General features: G+C 42.6%; 1 protein-coding gene across 1 annotated transcript in view; it reads left to right on the top strand.

Moving 5' to 3' along the window:
- Positions 1 to 16,588, top strand: part of UBASH3B (ubiquitin associated and SH3 domain containing B) — a 19,089-nt gene extending 2,501 nt beyond the window's left edge. The window contains exons 3-10 of the mRNA XM_008569220.1: positions 2,535 to 2,667; positions 4,012 to 4,132; positions 4,764 to 4,886; positions 6,435 to 6,527; positions 7,963 to 8,107; positions 12,392 to 12,498; positions 13,891 to 14,000; positions 15,185 to 16,588. Coding sequence (XP_008567442.1) covers positions 2,535 to 2,667; positions 4,012 to 4,132; positions 4,764 to 4,886; positions 6,435 to 6,527; positions 7,963 to 8,107; positions 12,392 to 12,498; positions 13,891 to 14,000; positions 15,185 to 15,322 — 970 coding nt within the window. The 3' untranslated portion in view covers positions 15,323 to 16,588. The remainder of the gene's footprint in view (positions 1 to 2,534; positions 2,668 to 4,011; positions 4,133 to 4,763; positions 4,887 to 6,434; positions 6,528 to 7,962; positions 8,108 to 12,391; positions 12,499 to 13,890; positions 14,001 to 15,184) is intronic.
- Positions 16,589 to 17,351: the final 763 nt, after the last annotated feature.

Below are 17,351 nucleotides of genomic sequence, written 5' to 3' on the forward strand. Positions count from 1 at the left end.
GAAAAAAAAAAAAAAAAAGACATTAGGACATTGTAATTAAGAATTTGAGTTTTGATTCCAGTAGTCTGGGATTCAAATTCTAACTCTCCTCCTTACTAGATGTGTGACCTTGGCCAAGTTACATTACTTCTTGGAGCCTCTGTTTGCTTATCTGTAAAGTGGGGATAATAATTGCACTGACCTCCTGCAGTGTTGTGAAGACTGCAAGAAAGGGCTAAGCTTTCCATGGATCAATGTCAGGATCATGTTCTCACATACATGCCCATCAGATCAAATGCCTCTTTCACAAAAGCAATCCTAGAGATGAACTAAGTGCACTTACCTATTTAACTCCAGAGGTGGAAATGACTCCAGCAGGTGGAATGCAGCTTCACTGTGAGACAGAGCTTCTCCCACCCCTGACCAAAGATGGACTCAGGAGGAAGAGCCCTGGGGCAGGGGCGGTGCTCAAGCATGACCCAGGTGGCATGTGGGCAGCAAGTGGGGACTTCAAGTCAATGACCTTTCATACCCCTCCCCATCCAGCGCTTCTCAGCTCTCTGAGTCCCTCCTAAGGAAGTATTTTCCTGCCATCCTCACTGCATGTCTTGCCTGATTCTGAGTATCTCTAGGTATTTGTTAGTTGGTGAAGCCCCATTGTGTGCTCTGCAGGGAGGGGGAGCCACCTGGCCCTTCTGGGCTTATCACCGGCCTAGTGTGTTATAGGGAGGAGATAGCACCTCCCGGGGGCCTGTGAAGATGCTCCGGTGTCAGGCCTGGCTTCCTTCCTACACTGCTCTCAACATAAAGCATCTGACTGTTGTCTTATTGGAACTGACAGTCCAAGCTGTCCCAGAGTGAGTCAGGTCCTTTAATTACAATGACAGTGAAGAAGGGAAGGTGGCTGTTGTTCTCCTTGCCAAGTGAGCGGCAGGAGGGAGAGAAGGCATCCTGTTCGTGTCTTCGTGGCTGAAATAAAGAAATGAGAGACATGTATGAGCAAGATGTCAGCACGATTCCAGAGAGCCAGACACGCTGAGCCCTGAAGCTCTGATGAATCAGACAGTAAAACTGAATTTTCTTTAATTGTGTGATGTTTGGAAAAATCTCAGTTTAAAATAAAGGAGAATAGCCGGTCTATTAGACTGTGTGAGTGGCCAAAATTTCCTGGGGCTACCGTTACTTTAATTTTACCATAACAGGTTTCATCTGGCTACACATCAGACTTACTGATGCAGCTTTGCTGAAGGATGGGTCCCTGGGTCCCACCCCACACCTAGTGAATCACAATGTGTAGGGCCCAGGCGTGAGTGTTTTTTAAAGGTCCCCTGGTGATTTTCATATACACAAGGACTGAAAATCACTTTTTCAGGTTATGAGGCTTTTGAGACCTTTGTTTATAAGTACAATGAGTCTATTGTGTATAGCCAACAAAGGACCACTTCTGAGAGTTAAGGGGTGCTAAGATATTAAAATCATAATTTTTTGAAAAAAGTTTACTAACCAGTTAGTTTTATCACATTGATGAATATGAAAAGTTCTTTTCAAATATAAAATTCTAATAATAATACTATACAGTGTTAAAAATGAATAATCCAGAACAGGTGCTAAACTGGACAGATTGCTGGATCGATGGAAACAAACCAGGACTGTCCTGGGCAAACTGGGACATATGGCTACCCATGTTGTAAAGAAACGAGAAATCTAAAATTTAAACACTTTGCCTTGACGCTATGCAGTGATACAAAAGAGGTTCATTGGATTTGCCTAAAAACTATATTTAAATAGCAATGTTTATTAGATAAAGCTTTTTGGAGGTCTTACTATTCACGATGATTTAAACGTGGCATGTTCTGACTGTCTTCCTTTCAGCAAGACCTCTTTGGGGCTTCCGTAGTTACAGCATTACACTCAGAAATGAGAGTTCTTGGCTCACAGCTCTAAACATCTGGTGAGAATGCTCTGCTCCGCCACAATTCTGTCTTTAATCATCTTGCTGGAGGTGTTGCTGAGGTGCAGATAGGGTTCCGAGACTGAAGAGGGTGGAATAGGGGATAATGGCCTTGAAGTTTCCCTGACCATGCTGAGCCACAGGTAAAAGTAGTGGAGGTGGTAACGTTCCTTTGTCGCTCTTTCACTTCAGATGAAAATTACCATGGAAAAAAATAAAAGGCAATAGGAACTGTTTATTTCTTTTGAGCCAGAAAAATAGCTGGAAACAATGGTCCATAATTGATACCTCCTTATGAAACATGCCTTTGGTGCCAGCCACGCCCGTGGTATCCTAATAAACACAAATCACTGTGCCCCATCTCTGCCCACAGGGATGACACATCTGTTCTCCGTATGAAAATCCGTCTACTCCTGCTTTATTAACTTTAGTGTAAAACTAGATATTCCTCCCCAGGAATGGGGTGCCCCCCGCTCAGCGTTCCCAGCCATGGCACTACCCAGAGAGTGTTTTGTACACATTCCCACACTCCCGATGGGCCCCAGGATGAAGTGCTGATGACTCCTGACCAGAGCAGTTAACATCTCCTTACCTTCCTCCGCAGGTCTTACTCGATCTTAAATACATCATCGTCCAACTCTCTCACATTTGGTGATGGAGCATTGGAGAGACGGCAGTACGAGGACCAGGGACTGGGGGAGACGCCACCCCTAACTATCATCTGCCAGCCCATGCAGGTAAGGCTGATCGTCAGGGTCCCACCCTCACCTCTACTCAGGTTGACTGAGAACCTATTTACAAGAATGAGGCATTGTCCTCGTTGCCTCCAAGGGGTCCCTGATCTCTGGGGGAGAAAGTACACAAGATTATAAAAGAGATACATAAATTCAAGGTGAGGAAGAGCCAGATGAGTGGGACTGACAGTGACATCCAGCACCTGAGTCTAGGTTGTTCCACAGAGAGAGGAGAAGAAGATTTTATCTCTAAAGTAAGAATAATGCCCATAGTTGTATCTATTTTGTAGATTGTCATGAAGATTAAAGGAAATAGTAAAATAAGGCTGTTAATACAATAGCTGGCATATAGTGAGTGCTCCATATATGTTAGCTTTTCCAAGAAAGGTTGGAGATGGGGGAGTGGGGAGTAGTCGTTAAACAGCATAGACAAAGGCAAGTTGAAAGTTCAAGCAGTTGAGGATCAAGAGAGTAGACCATTTGGTTGGATCCCCGGGTTTGAATTAAGGGAAACATATAGGACATTTCCTGCCACTGTTCTACACATTAACCTTGTTAGAGCAACTAGAAGCTAATGTAAAGTGCTGGCCAACGCTGACCTAGGAACACTGAGGAAACTGGGAACTGCTGACTGTGTCAGTAAGAAGAATGTAGAAACATCTGTAAGGTTCCACCCAGCAGTTACAGACACCAAAGTCATTTGGACATTCCTTTGACCAGAGTTACCTATTTCATCACCCAGAAGGTGGCAGTTGTCCTTCATGAACCGTTTCTGGGAACACCAACGTGTATGTAGTCAGACAACAGAGCCCACGTGGTGATTAGAATAGACAAAACAGGGCCTCGTTGCTGGAGCAGACCACGACCATGTGGTGGTCTGGGTAGCCTTTAGAGATGAGGAGGACACATTTGTGACAACAGAAGTCCTTGTTCCCTGAACAAGTTGATGAAGTGTCCTTTTTGGGAAAGAAGCTTCCCACTAGACACTATCTCTACATTAGTGTCTCTGAGCTGTAACTCAAGTGACCTTCATATTTTAGTATTGGCCAAATTCTACTCCTTCTAATGACAACTACAGCAGCAATGATAATATTTTTATAACCTTCTTATTTTGCAAAGCACCTGTTTATCTCATTTGAGCCTCAAAATAACTTGTGAGGTCTGTAGGATGAGTCTTCCCACCCTCATTTTACGGATAAGCCAACTTAAATCCAAGGCAGTTATGGGGCTTGTCCAGGTCCTACCTCAGCATAACTTGTACCAGAGCTCAGCTCACCTGGCACCTGGCTCCAGGACATGCCTACTTTGCCACATGTTTCCTCACTAATAGCTCTTTTTTCTCTGCAGCCCCTGAGGGTCAACAGCCAGCCTGGCCCTCAAAAGCGATGCCTCTTCGTATGTCGGCACGGTGAGAGGATGGATGTGGTGTTTGGGAAGTACTGGCTGTCCCAGTGCTTTGATGCCAAAGGTAAGTGGTTTGTTGGCCTACTCAGCATTGGCATACCCATCATGGCCTCTAGGGGGCATAGTCAAGCTACATTTATCCAGATGGAGTCATTTATGGGCTTGTGTGCTATAGAAAATGCCTGTAATCTGGAAGTCCTTCCTCGTTGTCTTGAGTTTGAGGGAAGAGGTTATAGTGTCCTTATTCCCACTATCTAAAATGGGGGACCAGGGACCAAAAAAGGTAGATGTCTTGCCCACAGTCATATGGCAAAGTCAGCCTCAGAGACATGTCCTGATCCCATGGCCAGAGTTCCCTCCATTAAATGGCTTTGGCTCATTTTGTTCCATTTTCATTTTAAGATAGAGAGGCTTGTTTATCAGAGAATCCCACCTGCTTTAGAGTGTCTGGTTGTTACTTTAATCACTTAGAAACTACTTTCATCATTTTTGTCAGCAGAATGGAAGAGTGGATTCCAAGTCACTCTACCGAAGAAAGTGTCAGTCTCAATGTTTTCCATCAGCTCCAGACAGCTCAGTTTGGTCTCTTTGGTCAGGAGGAACGGAGGTGGAGAAAGTGTCAGGATCAGCAAGGGAAGTCCTAAGGAAACGAGACACTCCTGTAGCCCCCCCACGTCTGACCCTCTCTTCCCCAGGCCGCTACATACGCACCAACCTGAACATGCCTCTCAGCTTACCTCCGCGCAGTGGTGGCTTCCGGGATTACGAGAAAGATGCCCCCATCACCGTGTTCGGATGTATGCAAGCAAGACTAGTGGGTAAGTGTCCTGGAGTGGTGCACAGGGTGTCCTGGCTCCTCCTTCAAAGACTGGTGCCACTAGGGGGTTTCTATAACTTTCCTAGAAGTAATATATTTTCCCAATCTAAATGGAATTTATTACACAACAATTCGGTTCAGGAGACTGTGCTCAGCACTGGATTGGTTTCCCAAAGTGAATAAGGTGTGGTCCCTATCAAGGAGAGTGTACGATCCAAGGACGGGGAAGGTCAGGCTGGGTTTACTTATGTCACTGGTGTAGCGAACAGGTCAGCTTCTAGTTCAAGATCACAGCAGCCGCCAACATAGCTGTAAGAAGAGGACAAGGTCTGGCCATCACATCTTGGGCATGAGTGGTGACAATCAGCTTTGCATCTCATGAATATTCACAACCAATAAAAAATGTACTTTGCAAAAAAATAAAATAAAAATGGTAAAATTGTAAAAAAAAGGAAAAAGAAGAATAGGGCGAGGGCAAGGAAGAGGGAGCCCTGGAGTTGCTGAATTTATGGAGGCCACTTGATACTTTCAGATGCTCAGGTCTCTGCAGGCCCATTCCCTACCTGCCATGCAGAGACAGCACCTTGTCTTGTTCAGTCATTTCACAGATATTTATTGATCATTTTCTTTGTGCAAGGTACTGGGCTAGAAGTTGGGGACCTGAATGTGAGTCCCCACCCTCAGGGAAATAAACTTATGCGTGCATAAATATCATACAATATGGTATACTTAGTAATAGAGCTATGCATAGAGTTTTACATTCATGAAAAAAGACAAAAAAAGGAAAAAAAAAAAAAAAGACATACAAGAGAGGAAGAGAGGTGAGCTGGGACCTGCGATAGAAGTGAGTGGGGCAGAGAAGGAGCAGGAGGGAGGGAGGGCGTTCTCAGTGGGAAGGATGACATAAACAAAGTCATAAGTGAGAAACAGCATTGAAAGGACAGGGGAAGCCTGTCTTGTTTCTACAGTGTAAATGGTGAGGCAGGGCAAGAGATGAGCCTGGTGAGACAGATAAAGACATGTTCAGGGAAGACCTCGATCATCCCAGTAAGGCGTTTGGACTCTATCCGGTAGAGAACAGAAGTGGATTCCATGAGGAAAGTGTTGAAGTATCGGGTGTTGGGATTTATCTCTGGTGTCCAAGAATATGACAAGTTGAGATTTTGTTTAGCACAGAATAAAATTAAAACAAGGCCTAATTTTCACAATATAAACCCTCTCACCTTTATCACAAGATAGAGGTTAGAGCATTATCTTGTTTGAAGTCAGAGCATTATTCTGCTTCTAGGTCTTTCCTAGAGGGACACTTTACCTCTTGTTAGCACCAGAGAGAAGGAAAGAAAAAGGCACGAAGGGGTCTCTTGCTTGGCCTCTGGCATAGAAACACTGATGAGGGGATCGCTGGAAACAAGACTGACACTACTGACTCCTCATGAGCCTCCACTAGGAAAGAGAGGCTTACAGGGTCTGCTGGGCACCCCTCGCTAGGAGGATCAAGCTGAGGCTGTGTAAATCCATCAGACTGACTTTTCTTTGGTTTTCTTTGCAGGTGAAGCCTTATTAGAAAGTAACACCATTATTGATCACGTCTATTCCTCCCCATCCCTACGCTGCGTTCAGACTGCACACAATATCTTGAAAGGTAAGACTCTCAGGTTGACTAGAGTCAACTGTTTCATCTTTCTGTATCCAGGCAGCCCCACATCCAAATTATCTTAGAGTATTGGGACATTAGCTAATTGAAAGCTTCGAACCTGGAATTTTTAGCAAGAATTCTTTCAGAAGACAACCTTGCACAAGACACAAAATCATACTCTCGCAGCATAACCCAGATAAAAGAGAGTATACTAATACTGTTTTTCTTGAGAATTTAAAGCTTTCTTGGATGAGTTGTAGGCTTGCAAAATATTTAGAGCTTATAGAGAGTGATCCTTTCCTCACACTTAAATAGTCAAATAGTTTCCCCTGCTTTGATCTGTTGTTTGCCTTGTTTCCAGCAGCAGTAGTACTATTGGAAGTCTCAAATCTTAATCATCCTTGTTTCTTTTTCTTTTTTTTTTTTTTTTTAAAGGATGACCGGTAAGGGGATCTCAACCCTTGGCCTGGTGTTGTCAGTACCACGCTCAGCCAGTGAGCGAACCGGCCATCCCTATATAGGATCCGAACCCGTGGCCTTGGTGTTATCAGCACCGCACTCTACCGAGTGAGCCACGGGCCGGCCTCATCCTTGTTTCTTGATTTAGTTGGAAAGACTTTAAAAGAACCATTGCTATAAAGATACTCCACTTTCACCCTAAAATCTGTGCAAGTTTGAGTTACAGGCATCCCCATTCTCATCTCACTGGAAAGAAAACTGAAAGAAACAGAGTCAACCTGTTCACTTATACCAAACCAATGAGCCAGGAATAGACAAGACAACAAAGAATTTGACAGTATAGTTAAGTCTCCTATTCTTAAGTAAACCTTCTCTTCACTACCAGAAGGTGTTCATGTATCAAATTTGCACAGAAAAACGAGGCCACATGCAATGTAAAGAGAGCAAAGCAGGGACAGTCCCGACTCTGAGGGTAATTGCACTACAATAAAACACAGGACCCGTGTACGCGTACATGTAATATTCAACACTGGGTTTTCTGATAAGAAAACGAATAATTTACATGATATTCAAATACAATGTAAGCTGTTGTAGAGTAGTGAGTGTGAAGAGAATATCTGAAGTTTCTTGGTAAGATAATCATGGAATTTACTTTAGAAAGAGGAATTATAATAGTCATAGAAGTGAATAAGTTATATGAATAATAGCTTGTGTTTTTTCCCCTTAAATCAGATACCACTTAGAGCTGGCCTACATCCTGGGGGTATGGACGGGGTATTAATCTCATGTGTTTGTAACATACAAAAATTGAAAACCCTGTCCAGATCCATATGCTTCCACTTTCCTTTAGCACCATACAGCACCCAAGACAAAAGAGAATGGCTAATTTATTCAGAATTTCTGTAACAAGTTGGCCTATAATTTATTTTTCCACTGAGAACATGGTGACACTCCTTCATCTTCATTTTATTTTACCTCTAAGGTTTACAACAAGATAGTCACTTGAAGATCCGCATAGAGCCTGGCTTATTTGAGTGGACGAAATGGGTGGCTGGCAACACGTTACCTGCGTGGATATCTCCATCAGAGTTAGCTGCAGCAAGCCTGAGTGTTGATACAACCTACAGGTAACCCTCCGAAACTGCTGCCTCCTGAGGCCAATGTGGAAATACTTTCCACACTCTCACCAGGCCAGAGGATGTAGCTTACAGGCAGTTGTTCCTTCTGGTGGTAGACACGCTATGACTTCAGAAACCAAAACTGGAGCAAAGCTGTCATTGCCTTGTATTTAGCATTAGTGTGAATTATATTCCCCACCCCACTCCTATGTTGGATTTTCCTGACTTCATTATATGTACCATGTGATCATAAAACCATTCCAGGAGCATGCACCAACTACTGACCATGCAGTTCAGCTCCTTGTTGGGAGATAAAGGAGATGACAATGTCTTGCCTTGGATTTTCACTTTTAATTTTTCAAAACACTTTTAATTCTCTTTATTATCTTCATTTATGATTTTTATAACTTCAGAATGTAGGCAAACCACTTTTACATATGAGAGAGTTCGAGTGGCTTGCCTAAAGTTATACATTTAGTGACCATGCAATAACGATAGGAATGACAACTAGCCTTCCTTGATCATTTTCTGCTTGTCAGGCACTGTAATCTGCATTATAGTCTTCTCCTGTTCCTTTGCTTTTTCCATTAGACCAGACTGTCTGTACTGGGACTTAAAAAAAAGTGTTTGTAGATTGCTCAGAGGTGAATAATCTACATGTACACAGTTAAAAATTAACCAATAATAATATAGTTGTAAAATCTCTCTGAGGAGGGACCATTATAGTGGGGAATTAAACTCCTATTTCTTAGGGCAGAATTTGAAACAAATGACCAACATAAGCAGAACTTTCTTCTTTGTGATATCTGTTGAGCTTTCACTTTAAATATCTACCCAAACCACAAATGAAGCAAGGTGAGCTCCTGACTAAGGCAGGAGACAATATCTTTGTTTTCATACTAATTCTTCTGCTCTGCAAATAAGACCTCAGATAATGCCATTAATTAATTATGTGCTACTTCTTCTTGCCTTAAAGGAATTAGCATTCCTCAAAAATAAAATTAAATCAATTGGACTCTCTACTAATACACTTCACATTTTGTTCAACACCCTCTCTGCCACTGCTTTTCTATTTTTTGAGGGGGAAATCACAATAAACTGTTATCCCAGCCATCATGCCTCTGTCCTGGAAAGAGGGCAAGGTGCTGCCAACATTGGGGAAGTGACTTTTGTCACTCACCACATGGCCGCACCCAGGCCAACAAGAGCCAACTGTGTCTTCAGCGTCCCCCTTTGGTGCATTCTATAGTGCTTTCCAAGCCAACTTGCAGAGGTCTCCAGAATCATCCGAGTGGAGCCTTGCTTGCACACGCAGACCCCATCAGTAGTGCAAGCAGAAGGATGAATGCCCAAGAACCTGGGGATCAGGGCAGTCTTTACTCCAGATTTTCTTATCCTCTTCAGAAACCCCAAATTCAACTCAACCATTTTCTGTTGGGGGTGGAGGGAGAGAGGGAGATGAAGCCTCTAATTCTGTAAATCAGTTGAGAAAGCCAAAGTTAAAGCACTGAGAGACCCAGCCCTAGAATTAGACTCCCTATGAAATGAATGATGCCACATGACCAGGCCCTTTGAAGCAAGTAGCTGGTACCCAAATGATTGAAGGCATGCGGTGATGGGCAGAGGGGCAAGCCCTGAGAGCTGGGGTAGCATGGGTCAAGGGAGCTCTGCTTAAAGAGTCCTGTTACCTGGCAACAAGGGCGGGCAGAGAGCAGGAGGGAGGTGGGACTAGAAGTCAAGTTTGAGAAACTAACCAGGCTGCTGACTAATATCTAAGCATTATGTACAGGCAGCAAGAGCAGCCTAGGGGCTGGATGGAGAAGGCAGCTCTAGTCTTAGGGAGCTGGGCCAGAGGAGCAAGGCAGGAAAAAAAAGAAAATACACATCAGTTGGGTGGGGCTCCAGAACAGGGCCTGACTTGGAGGAGGTTAGGGATTTGGGGGGAGAGCATGGATCTGGAGTGTTGGGAGGCAACAAATCAAACTCTGGTGTGTGGCTCGAGATAGAGGACCAAAGCAGGGTGGGGTGGAGAGAGTTCTAGGGAGGATACTGTCCCAGGAGCACTGGGTTCCAGGGTTAGTGGGTGGTTGGAAGCCCACCTGACTCTGCGGACAGTACAAGGGCCCTGCAGCTGTGCTAGCAGCTGACACATCCTGCTGATGGGTGAGAAAGCTTTGACTCTGGCCCATGCCCATCGTGACTGGTTAGGCAATGGAGACATTTACAGGTTCAATTTCAAGGTTCTGGGAGACGCCAAAGGCAAGAACTGATCAGAAGGAACTAGACCCCAGCATCTATCCCGTTCTTCACTTACATAACTCTCTCACATCACAATGTGGGCTCGCCCTTGAAATGATTCCCTGGCCATACAAAGTGGCCTTTTGTCACAGCATGGCAGAGGGGTGTCCTGGGGGACCAGATGATGTAAATGGTAATAGAACTGGGGGAGACATGGGGATGGGGAGAGAAGAGGAGAGGAAGAGTTTGCTACAGAACAATGAGGTACAGCCTTAACAAGTGGTGAGACATGTCTCCACCTGTCCCCCAAGTGCTGTGAGATTCCGAGTAGAAACATGCCAGCTGAAAGAATGTCAGAGAGGGGCAAGCTCCTTCAGAGGGAACAGCATCTTTCCTCTCTGGACAGTAAGTCCAAGCACACAGAAGGATGACCTTGGTGAGGACACTTTCAGAAGCTGTCCAGTATGGAAGATAAGCTCACAGACCAGATCACAGAGCCACATTCAAATCCAGACTCCAAGAGTTGCCAACGGTGTGAATGTAGGCGAGGCAGCTGTAGCCTTTCTGAGCCTCAGTTTTATCATCTGTAAACTCATGATTTACAAAAGGATTGCAAGGAGGATTGTACCAAAAGAATGCAAGTAGGGCGCTTGCGCATGGTCCACACGTGGGAACCTCTCGGTAAATAAAATTTTTAGTACTCATCGTAGTAGTAGTAATGTTTTCTGATCAAGATGCCACATAAATTCTATTTGAGAATTTACCACCACCTCCACCATACCCTGACGACCTGGCAAGGAAAGATAAAATAAGTGTAGTGGATTGAATAACATCCCTCCGAAACACACTGGAGCTTGAATTGTGTCCCCCAAGTTTTATGTATTAGAAAATTAGCCCCCACTGTGACTGTTAAGAGGGTAGGAAATCCTACTATGGTAATTGAAAGGTGAAGTCTTGAAGAGGTGATTGGATTGTAGGACTATGCAGCAGTGAATGGATTAAAAATGAAGGTTTGGGGTATGGTTCTGAGGGCTTTAAAAGAGGAGAGTCTGCCTCTGGCTCTCTCGCTCTCTCTGCTTCCACCGTCTTGCCATGTGAGACCCTTGGGTCACTGTCACCACCACCAGATGGACTTTGAACTTCCCAGCCTCAGAAACTATAAGCAATAAATTTTGTTTTCTTATAAATCACCCAGTTCCAGATATTTTGTTATAAGCAACGGAGACTGACTTAATACAATAAGAAAACGGAAACATTAAATGACACAGTTGTACTCAAAAACAAGATAGACATCTCATGGACCAGAAACAACACTGACACTCTAAATACCAAAGGGTGGTAGAAGCATTGGCGACCGGGTCTGGAGATGTGTGGGGTCACCAAGATGGCCCTGCTTTGATCATTCTCTTAAATGCCTTTGATGGTGTCATAATGATCATTCACATCGATAGTTGCCCCACCCCATCCACATGCAGACAGCTCCTGAAGTACAGAAACTGTGTTCCCTTCCTCCTCCTGTTGGCTGTATGATCTGTGTTTAAAATCAGAGAGAAAGAAAAGGAACAGACTGGTGAAATTTTCATAAGCTCATAAGTCACACGGACCTAACATCTATTTTTAAAACCTATCTTTGCTGCTTATCGTGTGTAAGGCTCCTGAAGAGAGGTTTGGGAAATCCCTGGTGATCTAAGTAGTTAGATCTAAACTCTATTTCGCTTCCTATTAGCTATGGGATAGGACCATCAATAACCGATGGTCTGTAAGATTAGTCAAACTGCTTACATGTTATCCTGTGAGTAAAACATGTGCTGAATGTCTCATGTTTTAACTGGTCTCTGTGACACCGTATGTATAGCCTTTATTTCTGTATATTTCAACCTCACGTTCATATAAGTGGAAATACTCTTCCCCGTGTCTCTCACCTTTCTAGGCAAATGAGCAAACAGATACATGAGAACTTTGGGAAGGTCTTGAAATAAAAGTTTAGCATGAGATCGATCGCTTTGTCTCAGGATCAAAATGTTTTCATTTCCTTTGTTCATTTTTCTATTACAGACCTCACATTCCAGTCAGCAAATTAGTGGTTTCGGAATCCTATGACACTTATATCAGTAGAAGTTTCCAAGTAACAAAAGAAATAATAAGCGAATGTAAAGGCAAAGGTAGGTGGTATTATTTTGGACTTCCTACTTAAACATGTGATCATTTCTCCATCATGGGTAACAAGCTACTCAAGATGTTCCAACTTGCTTTGGCAGCCTGGCTTAATAGAAGAGACATAGATATCTAGACTCTCTTCTAGATGCTTTCACATTAAATTTGTAATATGCTCTGAGTACCTAAAATGGTAAATACTCTAGCAGAACACACCACACGTAGTTACTGTACTTAATGACTTGGATTCTTCATTACAGCTATTCATCTTGCTCCCTGTGAAGGAGATTCCCTATTATAATTTCCAAAAGTTCTCCAGCATACAACTATTCTGCCTGTAATTGATCCAGGAGCATGGTCACCCACACACAAACACACCTACACAAACACACCTGCTACCACCAACCAAGAGCAGTGTTCTACAAGGCTCACGACTGTTTGCTGTTGAATTTTCTAGATGCTGCACTCAAATATTTAATGATATCTAGGACTGATCGTTACCTATCAATTTTTTTGTGAAAAAGAATGATTGCAAAAGACTGTGCATATTCTTATCCCTTATTTTAAGTTAAAATATTTATGTGCACAGAACAAAGAGTGGAATTATATATACACAAAAATGTTAACAGTACATAGCCCTGGGCATTACGGATATTACAGATAACTCCCACCTTCCAGTTTTCTCTCATAAGCCACTCACTACCATACAGATATGCAACACATAACATCATCTATTATCAGAAAGTTTCGAATGCTCACAATTTGACAGTGGCAGCATTAAAACTGTATTAAAAGGGATGGCACAGAGAGCCCTGCGGACACAGAATTGCTCTGAATCTTGATTGTGGTGGCAGTTACACAAAGCCATACCTGTGTTAGAATTGCATAGAACTATGTACTCACATACACTCAGATGAGTGCATGCACACCTGGTGAAGTCTGATAAGCCGTGTGGACTGTCCCAGTGTCTATTTCCTGGGTTTGGCAGTGTTACATAAGATGTTATCTTGGGGGAGGCTGGGTGAAGGGTGTATGGGGCCTCCCTGGTATGTATGAGCATGCTTCAAAAAGTTTGTGCAAAATAGAACCAATACGAATCTTTCCATGAACCTTTTGAAGTACCCTCATATGTATATGTGTGTGTGTGTGTGTGCATGTAACCTTGTGTAAATCTATAATTATTTTAAGATGAAAAGTTTTTTTTTTTTTAAAGTTAGGCTGTCAATTAAAAATTTAACAATAATAAAGCATTTTCATAATATTGCAATTTTGCCTGGTCGTATTGTGTTCTTCTTGAGTATATTTGTCCAAGTCGCCAGAACACTTCGCTTCCAGAATTTACAAAGTTTACATACATCTTCGTGGAAACAGTCTTCCCATTCCTTGCCTTTTTTCCTCAGGAAATAACATTCTGATCGTGGCCCACGCATCTTCCCTTGAAGCATGTACCTGCCAGCTTCAGGGGTTGTCACCTCAGAACTCCAAGGACTTTGTACAGATGGTCCGAAAGGTAACTCATTCTTGCATTTATGGGGCCTGCTATGGCTGGTAGATGTATAACCATGCAGTGACCGGCTGATAGCGAAGTTCTTTGAAGCGTGTGTTTACAATGAGCTGGGAACATTCACTTATTGATTCACTCTACCGAGATGTATTGAGTGGCACTCTGTGTAAGGCACTTTATTAGGCCTGGTGTAAGAGAAAAAGAGGTGTTAGCTTCTAAGAGCTAAAATTTAGGAAGCAGTGAAGAATTCTAAGCAAATGTCTGAATTTCCCTTAGGGACCTTGGATTGGATGAACAGAGGTGAGTCCAAAGCACAGCTTAGCTGGCAGAGAGGTCCTCGCAGGTAGGCTGAGGAAAGCAACAATTTAAAACGATTGTTCTGAAAGGTAAACCCAGGAACAAGGCAGCAAGACAGAAAGGCCACGAGGCTGCCTGTGGGAGAGGTTTTCTGGTCAGCGGCCTCCCACACACTTCCCTTCAGGCAAGTTAGATACTTCCTTTCTCTGCCACCAGAGAACCTGGTTCAGTGCAATCACAATTGAAATACTTCTGTCATTTTAAAAAAGCTTATTTACACATCTGTCCTTTACATTAGTCTGTAAGCTGCTGGAGGGCAGAGATTTTTGTCTTGTTTATGAATGTAGCTCTGGACACATTCACGAAAGTAAGTTTTGAAATTGCCATGACTATTGAAGATAGGAAGCTTTGAATGTTAGTGTCAGCTTTGAATGTTACTGACACACATGCAAAAAATAAAATAAAGCAGGGGTGAAATGAATTTTTAAAAACTGAATAATCTTCCATTGTGTCTAAGTATAATTTCAGAAATGTTTGAGCTGCCTTTTTAAATTGACTTGCAATTAGGAATTAACTCCTGGCACCTTAGCATTATATAGTTTTGTCCTCTTTTCTCCCACCCTATTAAGCAGCAATCTATAATCAATTACTTAATTGCGCTAGGGGAGCTCAACATTTAATGGATCTTTTTGATGAATCCTCTTGCTATGTAAATACTCTTCCATTTAATTTATCAGTTTTACCTATTTCATTTTCTTTATTGATTCTTGAAGGGGATGCATTTCTACCAAGCCCTTATTCATTCCTGTTATTCTCTAAGGCCACCTCAACTTTGTGGTAAAAGTTAAAGCCTCTGTCTTCTATTTTCCCTTTCTTTGCTACTCTTGCTTCAGATCCCATACCTGGGGTTTTGTTCCTGTGAAGAATTAGGAGAAACTGGAATATGGCAGCTGACAGATCCACCCATCCTTCCTCTTACCCATGGACCAACTGGGGGCTTCAACTGGAGAGAGACCTTGTTGCAAGAATAAACCACATGCGTGAATAAGAAGAAATGGCCTTTTGGAAAAGTATCTTTTAGTGTGTTTAGTAACAGTGGAAAAATCCGCACCATATTCTAAGTGGACAGCTCAGAATAATTTAGCATATTTCCTTTCATGCTTAAAGTTCTTATGATGAGACTGTGTAAATGAGAAAAAGACTTGATTCAGGGAAAGAAATCATTCTCTCTGGACTCTTGCTTAGCTAACATGGCTTTGGAGAATTGTCTTCCTAAATCGGGGCACCTGCTGTAACAGAGAATGTTTCTTCCTTCCGTCTGTGTGTGCCTAAGGAGTCCCACTCCCCCAAAGAGAACTGCTGGCCCACTCTGTGGAGGGAGGCAAGAGGAAGATGCCTGTCCAGAATCCAGCTGGGGGGACATTCAGCTGCCAGTTTGGGGATGGGATTTTCTTTTGAACTCCATTTTCCAGTGCAAAGCCAAGCTGAGAAATCCTTTTAAGGTTATTAGAAAACATGCACTGCACAGAATTTTTAGGTTACACATCAGATTCTACCCTCCATAGACCTCATACACCAGTGTCACTGGCTCAAGACACCTGCTTGAGGACTCTAGCATTTACCCTGGTGCCACTCTTTCTCTAGAGCAGCTGGCCCTTCTTGTTATGGCCCTTCTCCCTTGCTTCTAGCTGGGAAATGGGGAGACAAAGAGCTTTTGCTCCCCAAGGCACTTTTGGATACTCAAGAGGAAGATCAGATAAATGTGTGAAGTATTATAGTGTAGGTGCAGAGAACTTAGAAAATATAAAGTGGCTTGGGATTACCTGTGTTGTAGCCTAATGAGCCGTGGCACTTCTATATTACCGTCATTTGCTTGTCTTTGCCCCTAGACTTATATACAATGTTAACTAGTTAAGGATGTTGACATTTTGAAAGGATGTATGTTATACACATTATTTGAGTCAGGAAGAATCTCATTCTGTGCAATATGGACATCTTTACAGACCATATCAAGGGTCAGGTTGCTGTACATGTCAACCATAACAGAACGCCCACACATGCATCAATTATACCAGGTATGTGTAATGAAGTCAGGGAACTAATTTAAATGATGACAGTCATGACTGCACTTGTGCTGCCTTTTTTGTTTGTTTGTTTTTCTATGATAATTTAAAATATGGAGGTAGGGTTACTTGAGGAAAGCTGGAGAGCCATGTCCTGTCGTTTCTCATTACAACTACTTCCTGCATTTAGGCGGAGTTTATTTAAACGAAAAATAAATGACAATCAAACCAAAACATCAGTGATCAATGTCTATTTAATTGTGTGGCTAGCTGATTGTTGACGGCCCCAGACGATGGTCTGCGATGCAAAGTGAAATCTTAGCCATTTAAAGAAAACATTAGTTAGCATAAAACAAATCTATGTATGGTGTTTCAAAACCCACATGCATAAAACATATGGTGTATGAAAATAAATCTATGCTTGTATTTGAAACAGGAATTTGATGACCCCTGGAAATAAGAGGAAGGGGAAGGATGCTGGCTATATCAGAAAAAGGATTCTAGCTGTATCTTTTTAAGTCACTTAGAGAAATGTGTCATGAATTTGACATTTTAAGAAATAAATTGTGATTTCTTCTAGCATTGCACAAACACTGATGCAGCTTCTGGGTATAGAAATAACCCTGTGCTGACCGACATGTTAATATAAACGTTTTAACCTTAAAATGTCTGGGAAGGAAATGCTCCCATTAAAGGTCTTAAAAGTCACATTACAGCTAATGTAATGCTGCTGCCATTCATTCTTCTGGTATTTACAATGAAATGAATCTACTGTTTAATCCAATCCATAATTAAATCCACCACAAGCGTTCATGGCTTTGAGTGCACAGGATAATGCTTAAACACCTCACATCAGATTTCCTTGAAATTGTAGTAGTCTGTTCTGGGCAGTGTCTTCACTTGTCTAAAGTAGAGTCCTGAATAGGTTATGCTCTCCATCTCTCTCAGTTGTCACAGTCCTATGATAACCTGATAAATCAGTTTGACTGGACTACAA

Source organism: Galeopterus variegatus, unplaced genomic scaffold (assembly GCF_000696425.1).
Source record: "Galeopterus variegatus unplaced genomic scaffold, G_variegatus-3.0.2 Scaffold478, whole genome shotgun sequence".
Lineage (NCBI taxonomy): Eukaryota > Metazoa > Chordata > Mammalia > Dermoptera > Cynocephalidae > Galeopterus > Galeopterus variegatus.